We start from the raw sequence: 14,631 nt of genomic DNA on the forward strand, positions 1-14,631 counted from the left end.
GATGCATCATCTCTGAGGAACAGACCTTCACAGACACTGAACCTGCCAGTGCCTGGATCTTGGACCTCCCAGTCTCTGGAACTGAAGGGAATAAATTTCTGTTTTTTATAAATTACCCAGCCTGTGGTATTTTATCATAGCAGCATAAACACTCTAAGATGTTTGTGAAGATGAAGATGGAGATCAGGGTGATGCTTCCACCAGGCAGGGAGAGCCAAAGATTTCCAGCAGAACACCAGAAGCCAGGGGAGAGGCATGGATCAGATCATTCCTCACAGCCCCCAGAACAAACCCACCCTGCTGATATTTCGATCTTGACTTCTAGTCTCCAGAAGTGTGAGACAATAAATCTCTGTTGTTTAAGACAGTGGTCCCATAATTCAAGAAGGAAATGTACAAAAGAAGAAAAAAAAAGACAGTGGTCCCCAACCTTTTTGGCACCAGGGACCAGTTTCAAAAAAGACAATCTTTTTTTTTTTTTTTTTTTGAGATGGAGTCTTACTCTGTCACCCTAGCTGGAGTGCAGTGGTGCCATCTCAGCTCACTGCAACCTCTGGCTCCCAGGTTCAAGTGATTCTGCTGCCTCAGCCTCCTGAGTAGCTGGGATTACAGGTGTGTGCCACCAGGTCCAGCTAATTTTGTGGGTTTTTTGTATTTTTTTTGGTAGGAACAAGGTTCCACCATGCTGACCAGGCTGGTCTCAAACTCCTGACCTCAGGTGATCCACCTGCACTGGCCTCTCAAAGTGCTGGGATTACAGGTGTGAGCCATAGTGCCTGGCCTCAGAGAAAACAGTCTTTCCACAGATCGGAAGGATTGGGGGTTGGGGGGATGATTTGGGGATAAAACTTCCACCTCAGGTCATCAGGCATTCGATTCTAATAAGAAGCACACAACCTAGGTCCTTTTCTTGTGCAGTTCATCATAGGGTTTGTGCTCCTATGAGAATCTAATTCCACCACTGATCTCCAGCAGTAATGCTCATTCACCCTGCTCACCTCTTGCTGTGCCACCTGGTTCCTAACAGGTCATGGGCCAGTACCAATTTGCAGGCCAAGGGGTTGGAGACCCCTGGTTTAAGACACCCAGTTTGTACTGCTTTCTTACAGCAAAGCTGCCAGCTAACACGCCATCTAAATGCCTATGACTACCAAATCTCCAGCTCCAATCTCTAAGCTCCAGACCACTTCGGACATTGAATATCCTACCAATTTGTGCTTGAGTCTTAATTTATAAAGGTGGCTGAGTGAGGACATGAAGAGGTCAGTGCCTTTGAAAGAAAAGCTTAATGTTATTCACAGTTCCTCTAGAAACAAGAGGCACGGTCACAGGGGGAAGTACCAGTGTCACTCAGGAGGCAGAAAGGAGGGAGGGGAAGGTACAGGTCTTTATTGGGGTTTGCACAGGAAAGACAGGAGAAGCAGTTTGGGACTGGCTAGTTTGAATAATTTCAGAGCACTCTGGGGCCCAAGGACTGGTCCTAGTTACCTGGTCCTGAGTTGATTTAGGGCAGGGGAGATACTGGCTTGGAGTATGAAAGTTAGAGAAAGGACGTGGCTCAGAGTATGAGCTCTGGATCGCAGGGGAGATGTAAACAACTTTGGCCATTAGGCTGGACCTGTGATTTATGGATGCCAAATAGACAAATACAGAACCTAAGAAAACATAGTTAAAACACCTACCAGCACTCCAACCTCTACATGCCTGTGTCTAAATGCATCACCTTCCTCTTCAAACCTTCCTCTCCTCTGTTTCCCTATCCCAAGGATGGACTCTGTATCTGTGCAATCAGAAACCTGGGGGTCATCCACGTTCCTCCTTCTCCCCCTACCTCCAACCTACTACCAGGTCCTATCAATTCTGCCTCCGATCTTGAAGATGTTCGCTCCTCTCCTGGGTATCCTCCATTCCAGGCAGCATCTTTTGAGCCTGGGGTTCTGTTAGCAGTCTCCCAACGGCTATCTGCTCCTACTTTCCTCCTCCTCCCATCTATTCTCTGAGCAACTGAATGATTCTCCTAAAACATAGTTCATGTCACCCTTCCCTTCTTAAAACCCTTGAATGGCTTTCCTCTGGCCTGGGATAAACTGCAGCTGCTCACAAGCTGGTCCTTGGCCACCCACATGCTCTAGCCACACCACATTTCTGTCTGCTCCCTTAAGACATCTTTCACCTGCAGGCTTTTGCCTATGCTGTCCCCTCTGCTATAACACCCTCCTGTGAAGTCCAGGCACCCCCGCAGTGCTCCCATGGCACCAGTACTTCCCTTGTGTGGACCCCATTAAGCCCTGATGACTTGTGGACCTCCTAGAAGCTTTACGGTGTATTGATACCTAGGCTCCTCTCCAGACCAACTCTATCGGGGGTAGGGGCTGGGCACTGGTAGTTTTTAAAATCCCAGATGATTCTGATCTGCAGTCAAGGTTGAAAGCCACCACTCTAGTAGACAACCTGTATTCCAATGAAGACAGGGACAGTAACATGGGAAGTCTGTATGGAGTGCCTGGTACACCGTGAGCAAATTATTTACTGTACGAGGACTGTGTGGCAGGAACTGCATGATATGCAGAGTGACACTGCAGGAAGCTGCATGTGTGTGCAATGCCACCACTGAGCAGCTGAAAGCCATGTGACAGTGTGTGGTGTCAGGACGGACAGTGCCGTCCTGCAGGTGAGGGTCACTGTGAATGGCTGTAGTGTGTGACAGAGCAGAATGTCACCGCGGAAGGGCTTTGTCCTGTGTGTGAGACTACGAGTGCGTGAGGGACTCTGGCCAGGCTGCTGGACTCGGGGAGCCCCCCGGGAAGAAACAGGGCGCTGGAGATGCCCCGCACCAAGATGGCAGCTAGGGGAGTCCGCGTGTCTCGGGCTGCACCGCCACGAACCGCGGAGGGGAAGCAGGAGGTGGGGGAGGGCGGGAGGCCACCGCAGGCCACTTGAGTCAGATCCGCGCGAGGCACCAGGCGCAGCCGCCCAGCCGCGAGACCTCCTAGCGCCGCCTCTCACCGCCCAGCCGTGGGCACCGGCAGTGGGCGGGGCCGGCAGCGCGAACGGCCGCCCGGCAGTGGGGACTGGACCTGCACAGGCCGCCTATGGCGGGCGGGCCCGCGAGTCACAGCTGGCGAGCCGGGGCCAGTCAGGAGCCTGAGGGACTGAAGCCCCCAACACAAGATGCTGAGCTCCTTCCTGAGCCCCCAGAATGGCACCTGGGCAGACACCTTCTCTCTGCTCTTGGCTCTTGCTATTGCCCTCTACTTGGGCTACTATTGGGCATGTGTGCTCCAGGTGGGTGCTGGTCCAGCGCTCTGGCCGGCTGGTTTGGCTGTAGGCGGCAGCTTCCAGACCCGGGTTTGAGCCCTTGGTGGGAGCTGGAATGGTTGGGCTTCCCCACAGGTGAAATTTGCTACAACTGAATGGGGAGTCAGCTCTGCCTCCCTAGTGCCTCTGTGTCCCATGTGCTCCCCATGCCAGCTGGGCCTTTTGGGCACCGGTGGGTGCTGCTCCCTATGATGTGGACAAGCATTTGGGGAAAGGTAGGGTGGAAAGCATCCTGAGGTGTCAGAGATGTGCACACTTTTCGTTCCTTTCCTTTTTTAGATGGTTTAGCTGAGTCTTTCAGCTGCACTGAAGGAAGGAACCAGAGGTCTGTGGGGTCATGGCTAACTCCCAACACCGCCCCCCCACCACCCAATAGCTTAGTAGGACCTCCCTTCCCTTAAGGGCTGGCCGAGGTTCCCGCCTAGCTCAGGGAGCTGAGGCAGGTAGATCACTTGACATCAGTTCAAGACCCTCCTGGCCAACATGGTGAAACCCCCAACTCTACTGAAAACACAAAAATTAGTCAGGCTTGGTGGCACAGGCCTATAGTCCCATCTACTCGGAAGGCTCAGGCAAGAGAATTGCTTGAACCGGGAGGTTGTGGTGAGCCGAGATGGCACCACTGCACTCCAGCCTGGGTGTCAGAGCAAAACTCCATCTCGGGGGGGGGGGGGAAGATAACAACTCAAAATGTTTGCAATTAGGAGGCAATACATGGCAGTGACTAGACAGCGCAGGCTCTAGAGTCAGATGGACCTGCATTTGAATCTCCTGCTCTGCCACTCACTAGCTCTGGCAAGTTTCTGACCCTTGACAAGTTATTCAGCATTCAAATCCATTCACACAGGGGGATCACAGAACTTATGTCATGGAACTATTGTAAAAATCACAAGACAAAATTTTTGTAAAGTGCTTAGCACAATGCCTGGAGCTTATTTAGCACTCAACACATTTTACCTACAAGTACTGGTGGTAATGTCATAATTGATAATTCTGTTTTGCCTCTTGCTTGCTGTGTAACTGGACAAACCACTAACCTCCGTCAGTCATAACTTCTTCACTTATAAAATATCTCATAAGCTTGAGTTTAGCCCAGTGCCTGCACACGAATGACAGCTGTCATAATTCCAGGGCTTAAGGACTAGGTCCAAAGTCACACCTCCCAACAGTTGCACTATCAACTTGGCCTCTCTACCATTTGTTCCTGTTGATATAGGCACTGTACTGTAGATAGAAACCTGGTCTTCATGTTCTGTAGGGCCCACTACAGAAATGCAGTTTCTATTCTTGAACCTACGTGCATACTCCTCCTTCACACGCCTTCCACGTGGCTAGGACCTCTCATTCACTTGATGTCTGTCCAGAACACAGCAGAGAAGCTCAAAGTCAGGGCTCAGTGCCCACTGACCTCATCTGTGCCTGTTATTTCATCCTTGTCACCTTCCCCCTGGCTGGCATGAAGGAAGAAAAGAATCGGTTCACATTAGGGCTGTTCTTCCTTTAGAGCACAATCAATGGCAGGGGCCCCACAAGTAAGAGAAGATAAGCCCCTTGGCAGTGAGCACAAACATTAGAGAACAGGAATATGCAGATGATGCAGTGCTAAAATCAGGAGCCACAGTGGCCAGAGTCAGGCTTAGGAAGAAGACAGTTGTACCTGTCATCTTCAACTGCAAAGTAATGGGTAAAGATTGAACGGTGCTGTATTTCTTCAGCACCTGCCCAGAACCCTGACTTTTTCTCCAGGGGATCAGCTGGGCACTTATTTGACAGGGTCTCAATTGTCACCCAGGCTGGAGTATAGTGGTGCTGTCACAGCTCACTGCAGCCTCGAACTCCTGAGCTCAAGCGATCCTTCCACCTCAGCATCCCAAGGCGCTGGGACCACAGACGAACACCACTGAGCCTGGCTGTTTACATTACCTGCTCTCTCCCAAATGGGTTTGGGGCATGGATAGGCTAAGCAGGAGAGTCAGCTCATCAGCTCCTAGTTCAGAGTCAATTCTGGGCAGTGAAGCCAGGCGCGGTGGCTCACGCCTATAATCCCAGTACTTTGGGACGCTGAAGTGGGTGGATCACCAGAGGTCAGGAGTTCGAGACCAGCCTGACCAATATGATGAAACCCCATTTTAAAAAAAAAAGAAGAAAAAAAAATTCTGGGCAATGACACACCAGGACCGGGTTTTTTGGGGGCTCTAGTTGGAGTGTATTATCAGAGACTTGGCCATTCAAATGAGCTGTGCTGGGTATCTTATGTCCAGACAAGCAGGGTCCTCCAGGCTGGCCTCTGGAGAGGGGCCCACTCATCCTTTGGTGTTGGGTGCCTTACTAGTTTGGTGCAAGTCAGGGAAGTGAGGCAGACTGTTGTGTGACTACAGAGGCCTCGGCTGGTGGCTGGGCCACAGTTTCTGGCCTTCCTGGAGCAACACTGTTCCATCACCACGGAGACTTTCTACCCAACACTGTGGTGTTTTGAGGGGCGACTACAAAGCATCTTCCAAGTCTTCCTGCAGTCTTGGCCCCTAGTCCTTTACCAGAGGTAAGAAAGGACAGTACAGAGTGAACATGAAACCCCAGTTATCTAGGGAAAATCTACCTCCTTAAAAATGTAGGTAATCTTTGCCCCATCTACCTCCATGTGTCTAGAGAGTACAATGAGAGAGGATATTATATGGAAGGCTATTTAATTGCATGGCCACCAGGTAATGATCCTTTATATCCCCATTCCACCTTGTCAAGCCTTACCATTTTACATGAAGCACATCTTCAAATGATGCTGATTTGAAGTTATGAGACTTGTTTGCGGGTGGGGCAGGGGACAAAGCTTTTAAAGTACATTAAGTTCCTAATAGTGGCCGGGCAGGGTGGCTCACACCTGTAATCCCAGCACTTTGGGAGGCCAAGGCGGGCGGATCACCTAAGGTCAGGAGTTCGAGACCAGCCTGACCAACACAGAGAAACCCTGTCTCTATAAATTAAAAAAGAATAAAAATAAAATTTTAAAAAAGGTCCTAATAGTATCTTTGTGTCCCTCTTCCTCCAAAACCACAGTGACGTCCTCCAAACACCAGATGGAGGCCAGCTCCTGCTAGACTGGGCCAAGCAGCCTGAAAGCAGCCAAGACCCTGATCACACTACCCAGCCCATTGTGTTGCTGCTTCCTGGCATCACCGGCAGTAGCCAGGAGACATACGTGTTGCATCTAGTTAACCAAGCTCTGAGGGATGGCTACCAGTAAGGATGGGTGGAGCCCAGGAGTGGGGTGGCATCTGAGAATGTGAAATAGAAGTCAATCCAGACACTGATATGAAGAATGCTACACGAAGGGAGGCTCTGGACAGGGGTCTTTCTGAACACTACAGAAAAGGGGAGAGGGGCTGTTAAGGAGGGTCTGGCTAACATGTACCTGTGTGTCACAGGGCTGTCGTGTTTAACAACCGGGGCTGCCGTGGGGAGGAACTGCAGGTGAGTAGCCTGCCTTCCTCATAGCAGTCCTTCACCCAATCCCTTTAGAGATCCTTGGCCCTGGGGCTCTACCTCCTACTTATCCTTCCTCGATTTCCCTGCCATCTCCTGAGCCCTTCTATTGTTCTACCTTCTGGTCATGGTTTCTCTCCCTACCCAATAATCCGGTTTGCCCTCAGACCCACAGGGCTTTTTGTGCCAGTAATACTGAAGATCTAGAGACAGTCGTGAACCACATAAAGCACCGATATCCCCGAGCTCCACTGCTGGCCGTGGGCATCTCTTTTGGAGGGTAAACGTTGCCTGGCTTAACCCAGAGGCCCAGTCTTCCTTTCTTTCCTCCTCCACATCCCCACCCTCTGTCCCAACTCACATTAATGCAAACCCTTCTTTCTTGGTCCATTGTCCAATCCTACAGGATACTGGTGCTGAATTACCTGGCACAGTCCAGGCAGGCTGCGGGGCTGGTGGCAGCACTGACTCTGTCTGCATGCTGGGATTCCTTTGAGACCACCCGCTCCCTGGAATCCCCACTCAACCTGCTGCTCTTCAATCAGCCCCTCACTGCTGGGCTCTGCCGACTTGTGCAGCGGTAGGGTCTTGGCAAGAGGGAGGCGGCAGTAGACAGAGTAGGATGGCACACATTCCAGGCTCTCCTAGAGCTTGGTCAGTTCTCTCTGGGCTTCCTCACATGAGATAATCAGACAGGGGCTGGGGGCTGCAGGTCAGGTCCAGGTGTCAAGTCAAACTCTTATGTATTCTTGCAGAAACAGAAAGATGATTGAAAAGGTGGTGGACGTAGACTTTGTGCTACAGGTATAATCTTCAACCATGCCCCTTGTCCCCCCAAATGAGTCTTCCACTATCTTCCTATTCTTTATCATCATAACCTATCCTACATCCACCACCTGCAGGCCCGCACAATCCGCCAGTTTGATGAGCGCTACACGTCTGTGGCCTTTGGATATCAAGACTGTGTTGCCTACTACAAAGCAGCGAGCCCAAGAACTAAGGTAGATGCCATCCAGGTCCCTGTGCTCTGTCTCAATGCAGCCGATGACCCCTTCTCCCCCGTCCACGGTAAGTACTCTGAATCAGGACACTTTGGTCTCAAGGAAAATGGGCCATGAGGGACATGTATAGAGAGCCTGGGCTCCCAGTGAAGGCCAACCTTCTTGTCCTCCTGATCCCTCCTAGCCCTTCCCATACAGGATGCCCAACACTCCCCCAACATTGCGCTGCTCATCACAGCCTATGGTGGCCACATCGGCTTCTTGGAAGGGCTGTTCCCCTGGCAGCACTGCTATATGAGCCGCCTCTTGCATCAATATGCCAGAGCCATCTTCCAGCACCCAGAGGGGCTGCCTGACCTCAGGACTCTCTCACCTTCTGAGGACAGAAACAGCTGACAAGAGGACCATTTGGGGTCTCAGTTCAGTCTTTGTTTATTAAACACCAACTTTTCCTGCCTAATGGGCTGAAGTTCATTTTTGGTAGACTAGGAACTTTTGGCATCTTTAGGCCGCTGGCTTGGTGCTACCCATCTGAACCCCCAGATTACTACCCAAGTCTTCCTTTTGCCCCTTCCTGCCCTAACAGCAAGTGCCAGGCCAGTCCCTTCCCCAGCAAATGCCAGGGACTTTATGTGAAGAGCAACTGGCCACAAGGCTGTGAGGGAAAGAGGAGAAACTGTTTCTGCAAGAAGGACAACAGTGCCTCCAGGCTCTTGGACATCTTCACATGTTTTTAGAGAAAGGACAAGCTCAACTCTGGAGGCTCTGGTAGGCAGAAGGAAGGAGGCAGGGAGTGTGGCTTGGGCTTCAGACACCACTATTCTGGGTGGATCCACAGATAATGAAGGCAGGGTTCCTGGGACCCAGAGTCTCACAGGGCCATAACCAAGTCTTTTCACAGAAGGGTAGGCAATGCCCATCCACGGTATCAGAGGCAACCTCAGCTGTGGACCCCAACAGAGTGAACAAAGGGAGTGCAGGCCTCCACTCTGCTCTAGAGATGGCAGTGTCCAGGCTCCTGATTCCCAGGAAGCAGGGAGACTAAAGGAAACCTGGAAAGGCACTCTGGAGCAGCAGAATGGTCACAACAATAAGCCCAACACACACCAGGAGCAGGAGCCACACAGGAACACTCCCTGCAGGAGGGTAAGGGAAGAGGTCAGCGTGCAGAGGGACTTCACAGCCTGAAAACCAGAACCCTTCAAAGGGGGAGTGGACAGCTACAAACAAGAGCCCAGCCTCCAGGGGGCCACACTTCTGCTCCAGTTAAAGGTGGGGTGGTACCTGCCCACCCTGCCCCAATGACTCACGCCGTGAGGGCAAGAGATGCAGCTGGCAACGACTGTCCACAGCCACAGAGAACAGGGCAGTTTCATGGGAACCAAGGAGCTCTGGACCACGACCCTTCTCAGGTAGAAAGGCCACATCCGTCACCACAATGCCATGGGACTCCCTCATGTAGTAGAGGCACTGGGGGCAGAAGGAAAACCAGTGATGAAAGCCTAGCTGGGAACTCTCTTTCTGGAAAGCATGCTCCCCACCCCCAGGTTTTCCCTCTATAAAACAGGCCAGATTCTTTCCTGCACACTCAGGGCTGTGCCAGCCTCCACCCATTACCTGGAGAGAGAAAGCTATGTAGATGGCAACAGAGCCAGTAACCGTGCCCAGGCCTAGGAAGGTGCCGGACTCACTGTAACAAACAATAAAGTGCTCGTTGTCCTGGAGGCTTGTGCAGCAACCCTCATACCCCAATACCGGTCCACAGGGACCCAGGCAGGACTCCTTTCCAAGCTCCCTCAGGGACCCCCTACCTAGCCAAGGCAGCAATGTCTCACACCTGACATTGAGGCAGGAGATGACTTCATGGCCACAGGACTTGGTCCGAAGGGGCAAGAAGTTGGAGCCATCCCAGGCTGTGAGGTAGCAGGGAGGGGGCTGGCGCAGGCGCTTGTGGGGAATTTGCACCGTGAAGAGTCGCAGCCCAGCAGGCTGGTCTGGAACCTGCCCAAACCTGGGGGCCGGATGAGGGGCTGTTCAGCTTCTGGGGCCTGCCCAACCCTCCTCAGAGGTTTGTGCACCACCTACACCGTGGTCAGACCTGGGGTAACACTCAGCAAGGTCCTCCCCAGCTCCCCCATCCCCAGTCTTTTCCCTCTGCCCCACCACAGCTGGGCTATGCCTCTTTCAGCCACCCACACAAGGTCTTCACACCTGCAGGCCTGGTAGCGGTAAGGTGTGCTGGAAAAAGTGGGTCCATTCTCTTGCCAGTGCAGCTGTGTCACCAGCTGATCCTTCTGCCACACAGAGGCCTTAAGGTCCCAGCCCACAGTTACCAACTAGTCAGGAATAAAGATTCCAAGGATGGACAGTTAGGGGATTCACTTACTGGGCAAGCAGCATAAGCACCTACTCTCCCCTCTCTACCCTCCGCCCACCCCAGCCCCTCACCTTGTCATCAGGCCCTAAAGCCAGGTCTTCAATCTCCCCTTCATGGGCTTTGAACTCCAGAACCTTTTCCAGGCTGGGTACCTGTAGCCAAACCACCACTATAGTTAACCCAGGTCCCCAGCAAGTACACGGTGACTGATCCCCATCCCACCCCTTCTAATGGCCCCTCAATGCAAGCTTCCTTCACAAGTTTCTGAGATGCCATGTTCAGTTTCTGACAATTTTGGTCTTGCTGCTACTGACATTCATCCTCCCTAACCCTGCAAACCCGCACCTTCCAGACACGAATGTAGCCATCTGTCCCTCCAGTGGCAAGCAGGGTATTATCGTGGTTGAAGCACACAACTTTCTGCAGTGGATCTGGGCTGAAGTCTGTCTGCACCACCTGCAAATTCTCTATTCTGACTTCTAGTCCCTCTTGCTGGGTTTCCACTCCACATTTCTTCTCTGCTGGGGCTGCTCCCTTCCTTTGTCGAGGCCCCTGCTCCTTGGAACCTGTAACACAAACACTTGGCTAGGTTCCAGGCTCCTATAGTAAGGAGTAATGGCCCCTCTCTCCATGGCAGGAGCCCATACAGCTTCTAGCCTGCCACCAAAACCCCACTTCCAGCCCCACTTCTTTAGAGACACCAAGATAAGAGAGACCTTACTCATTCAACCCTTTCCCCAAGGGGGATAGAGAGGAAGCGTCTTACCTGTCTTACCTGCCTTCTCTGCCTTGTTGCCCTTCTGTTGATGGGCCTGGAAGTGCAGGAGCTGACAGTGGGCATCCTGTCCTGCAGCAAGGATGTCACCAGCCAATGCCAAGTTCATGGTGGCCCTTGTCTCTGTGTCATGGGAGTGCACCAAGGAGGCACTCAAGCGCCCATTAATCCGCTGTAGCTGCAGAAAGTGCTGTGGGAGGGGGGAACCCGGATGAGCAACTTCGGAGGTGTCCAGAGAGCACAGCGTCTAGGGAACATCCTATAGCTTTACCTTACCCCTTTGCTTTCTGCACGTTCTAGCTCACAAGGGTTTCTTGAGTCTTTTTTCTCTCATTTGGGCGTTACAAATCTATACAGCGAACAGGGCTGGGATTATTACCTCCATTTTACAGAACTGGGTGAAGCTCAGAAGAGGGAGGGAACTTAGCCTAAACCTAAATACATCATTCTCGCCACTGCCAGAGGGCATGTAAGACCCCACGGAAAGGGCCAGGTAAGACCCCTGGAGCTGCTCCGACGCGGAACGGCGTTCCTGCCGATTCTGCAGGTATGTGCCGTTTTCACGTTACCTCAAAAGCCTCTCCTCCGCCAGCTGAGTTCTCGACTGAAATTCGCGCCAGGGCGTCAGGCAAGCGGGTCTCCCCAACAGAAGTGGGCAGGGCCTGAAGCTGGAGTGTGGCCCGCCCCGCGACCCCCGGCCACCCTGGAATCGCCGCCAGCCCGCAGCGTGACGCAGCCCCAGTGGCCCGGCGCTCACCACGCCATTCTTTATGCCTGTCTTGGCGGCGCCTCCTCCGCCTGCAGCGATGAGCAGCCCCGCGCTGGGGTCAACCTGAAGCGCGTACAACGGGAACGGAGCCCGGTACAGCTCCGGCGCCCGGCGCCGGCCCATCCCGCCCGGCGCGGGTTCACTGCCCGCACCGCGGCACCCAGGACATGCCGCACCCGGCCTTCGACTATGGCTCCGGCCGCTGGTGAATTCGGCTCCGTAGCCGGCGGGAAGACTCCCGACCCCTCTCACACCGAGGGGTTACCAAAATCCAAACCACCGGACGACAGCCGAGGATCCACTCGTGTCAGTCAAAGACGGTCTCGCAGGCGCGCACTGCGCACGCGCACCTCTCCGCGCAGGCGCAGGAGCGCCGAAACGCGTCAGCACTAGCAGGTCGCGGGTCCGCGTTCCTCGGGGCGGGGATGGAGGCGCAGTCGCCCAGTAGCGACTAAGCCATCTTTGTGCGGAACGGGGTTGGAGGGGTTGGGAGGAGGAGGTGGAGCCAATGGAGGTTGATGAAGGTCAATAAACCTTTAATAGGGAAATCCGCCGGGCGCAGTGGCTCACGCCTGTAATCCCAACACTTTGGGAGGCCAAGGCGGGCGGATCACCTGAGTTCAAGAGCTTGAGACCAGCCTGACCTACATGGAGAAACTCCGTCTCTACTAAAAATACAAAATTAGCTGGGCGTGGTGGCGTGCGCCTGTAATCCCAGCTACTCGGGACTCCTAGCCAGGAGAATCACTTGAACCCCGGAGGCAGAGGTTGCAGTGAGCCGAGATCACACTACTGCACTCCAGCCTGGGCAACAAGAGTGAAACTCCGTCTCAAAAAAAAAAAAAACAAGAAGGAAAGAAATCCCTCTGCCAGGCGCAGTGGCTCACGCCTATAATCCCAACACATTTGGAACATCCTAGAGAGGAGGATGGCTTGAGCTCCGGCCAACATGAGGAGACCTCGTCTCTACAAAATACTTAAAAATTAGCTAAGCATCGTGGCATCTGTGGGCTCTGCTGGCCAGGAGGCTCAGGAGGGAGGATCAGTTGACACCAGGAAGTCGAGGCATGCAGTGAGCTATGATGTCACCTCTGCACTCCAGCCTAGGCAACAGAGCTAGACCCTGTCTCTCTCACACCCACAAAAAGGAAATCCTCGAATTAGGACTGTACCCATCTGAGGATATGCCAACTCCTAGAAGCACAGCCCTTACATTTTACCCCAGAAAGGAAGTGATTTGCCCGAGAGCACACACCAGAAACCACCAGAGTCTCTTGCTTCTTAACGGAGGCAGCATGAACTTAAAAACAAACCTGACTGGCCGGGCGTGGTGGCTCACGCCTGTAATCCAAGCACTTTGGAGTTCAAGGCGGGGGGATCACTTGAGGTCGGGAGTTCAAGACCAGCCTGACCAACATGGTGAAACCCTGTCTTCATATAAAAAAATAAAAAATAAAAAAAATAAACCTGACTTCAAATACTGAATACATCACTTCCTCATATGGGGAACCTCTGTCATCCTTAACACCTACCTCCCCACAATAGGCAGGGGCAATGTCTGCCATTCCCTTTCGCAGGGTTTCACACTCTTGGCCTGGTGGCTTGGTGGGTGGCTAGCTGCTTTGCTGGCCTCAGAGGGGGCATTTCAGCTCCTGGGCAGTTATCTTCTGCACCTGACACTCCATCCTCCTGAGGGCACCCTCGGGTTTCTGATGAGGACCTCTGCGCACTCCTGAGAGCAAGCTCCAGGGCTGTCCTTCCCTGCAAGGAGACCCCCCTCCTGCGTCCTCATTAACGTAAGGTGCACCCAGAGGAATGGTGCAGTGTCTGCATCTTTGGGGATACCAATATCTGCATATCTGCCCCCCCCGAGTTGATTTAGATGTGGGAAGGGCCTGGCCCAGTCAATTGCACATCTCTTTTTTTGTTTGTTTGTTTGAGATGGCGTCTCGCCCTGTTACCCAGGCTGTATTGCAGTGATGCGGTCTCGTCTGACTGCAATCTCTGCCTCCTGGGTTCAAGTGATTTTCCTGCCTTAGTCTCCCAAGTGGCTGGGATTATAGGTGCCTGCTACCATCCCTGGCTAATTTTTGTATTTTTTGTAGAGATGGGGTTTTGTCATATTGGCCAGGCTGGTCTCGAACTCCTGACCTTGTGATCCGCCTGCCTTGGCCTCCCAAAGTGCTGGAATTACAGGCATGAGCCACCGCACCCAGCCCTCCTCTGTACATCTCAAGTCCCCAGGCCTTGTGGGTCCCTTGTCCTCCATGGATACATGGCACCAGCTCTTCTGGCCTTTCTGTTTCCTTTGACACTGTACTCCAGGGTCTTCTTTCTTTCTTCTTATTTATTTATTTATTTATTTAAGAGACAGACTCTCTGTCACCCAGGCTGGAGTGCAGTGGTGCCATCTTGGCTCACTCAACCTCCGCCTCCTGGGTTCAAGCGATTCTTCTGCCTCAGCCTCCTGAGTAGCTGAGATTACAGGCACCTACCTCTATATCTGGCTAATTTTTGTGTTTTTAGTAGAGACGGAGTTTCAACATGTTGTCCAAGCTGGTCTCGAACTCCTGATCTCATGATCCACCCATCTTGGCCTCCCAAAGTGCTGGGATTACAGGCATGAGCCACTGTGCCCAGCCTCTTTATTTTTTGAGACAGAGTCTTGCTCTGTCACCCAGGCTGGAGTGCAGTGGTACTATGTTGGCTCACTGCAACCTCTGCCTCCTGAGTTCAAGTGATTCTCCTGCCTCAGCCCCCTGAATATCTGGAACTACAGGCACCTGCCACTACACCTGGCTAATTTTTGTGTTTTTAGTAGAGACAGAGTTTCACCATGTTGGTCAGGCTGGTCTTGAACTCCTGACCTCAAGTGATACGCCCACCTCAGCCTCCCAAAGTGCTGGGATTACAG

General features: G+C 52.7%; 2 protein-coding genes across 6 annotated transcripts; one reads left to right on the forward strand and one right to left on the reverse strand.

Moving 5' to 3' along the window:
• The first annotated feature begins 2,983 nt into the window (after positions 1–2,983).
• Positions 2,984–8,256, forward strand: ABHD1 (abhydrolase domain containing 1). Its single transcript, XM_032301288.1, has 9 exons — positions 2,984–3,285; positions 5,697–5,857; positions 6,370–6,552; positions 6,738–6,783; positions 6,963–7,075; positions 7,202–7,375; positions 7,551–7,599; positions 7,698–7,863; positions 7,981–8,256. The coding sequence occupies exons 1-9, from the start codon at positions 3,172–3,174 to the stop codon at positions 8,190–8,192; spliced, it is 1,218 nt and encodes a 405-aa protein (XP_032157179.1). The 5' UTR covers positions 2,984–3,171; the 3' UTR covers positions 8,193–8,256.
• On the reverse strand, positions 8,204–12,071 carry PREB (prolactin regulatory element binding). 5 transcript variants are annotated; one of them, XM_032301284.1, is made up of 9 exons: positions 11,706–12,071; positions 10,949–11,138; positions 10,519–10,739; positions 10,245–10,325; positions 10,008–10,132; positions 9,634–9,807; positions 9,414–9,486; positions 9,107–9,266; positions 8,204–8,932 (listed from the first exon to the last, which is right to left on the reverse strand). In XM_032301284.1, the coding sequence occupies exons 1-9, from the start codon at positions 11,838–11,840 to the stop codon at positions 8,838–8,840; spliced, it is 1,254 nt and encodes a 417-aa protein (XP_032157175.1). In that variant the 5' UTR covers positions 11,841–12,071; the 3' UTR covers positions 8,204–8,837. The 5 variants fall into 5 exon arrangements, with proteins under 5 accessions (XP_032157175.1, XP_032157174.1, XP_032157177.1 ...); XM_032301283.1 differs by having other exon boundaries at positions 10,940–11,138; XM_032301286.1 differs by lacking the exon at positions 11,706–12,071 and adding an exon at positions 11,518–11,659.
• Positions 12,072–14,631: the final 2,560 nt, after the last annotated feature.

The sequence above is a fragment of the Sapajus apella genome, unplaced genomic scaffold, assembly GCF_009761245.1.
Source record: "Sapajus apella isolate SASKATOON/1434 unplaced genomic scaffold, GSC_monkey_1.0 scaffold44, whole genome shotgun sequence".
Classification (NCBI taxonomy): Eukaryota; Metazoa; Chordata; class Mammalia; order Primates; family Cebidae; genus Sapajus; species Sapajus apella.

Coding starts and splice junctions, on each gene's coding strand:
- ABHD1 (XM_032301288.1), top strand. CDS start 3,172: ATGCTGAGCTCCTTCCTGAGCCCCCAGAATGGCACCTGGGCAGACACC. Junction 3,286..5,696: donor ATTGGGCATGTGTGCTCCAG/GTGGGTGCTGGT, acceptor GTGTGACTACAG/AGGCCTCGGCTGGTGGCTGG. Junction 7,376..7,550: donor CTCTGCCGACTTGTGCAGCG/GTAGGGTCTTGG, acceptor GTATTCTTGCAG/AAACAGAAAGATGATTGAAA.
- PREB (XM_032301283.1), bottom strand. CDS start 11,840: ATGGGCCGGCGCCGGGCGCCGGAGCTGTACCGGGCTCCGTTCCCGTTG. Junction 10,740..10,939: donor AGAGAAGGCAGGTAAGACAG/GTAAGACGCTTC, acceptor TTTGTGTTACAG/GTTCCAAGGAGCAGGGGCCT. Junction 8,933..9,106: donor GCATCTCTTGCCCTCACGGC/GTGAGTCATTGG, acceptor ACCCTCCTGCAG/GGAGTGTTCCTGTGTGGCTC.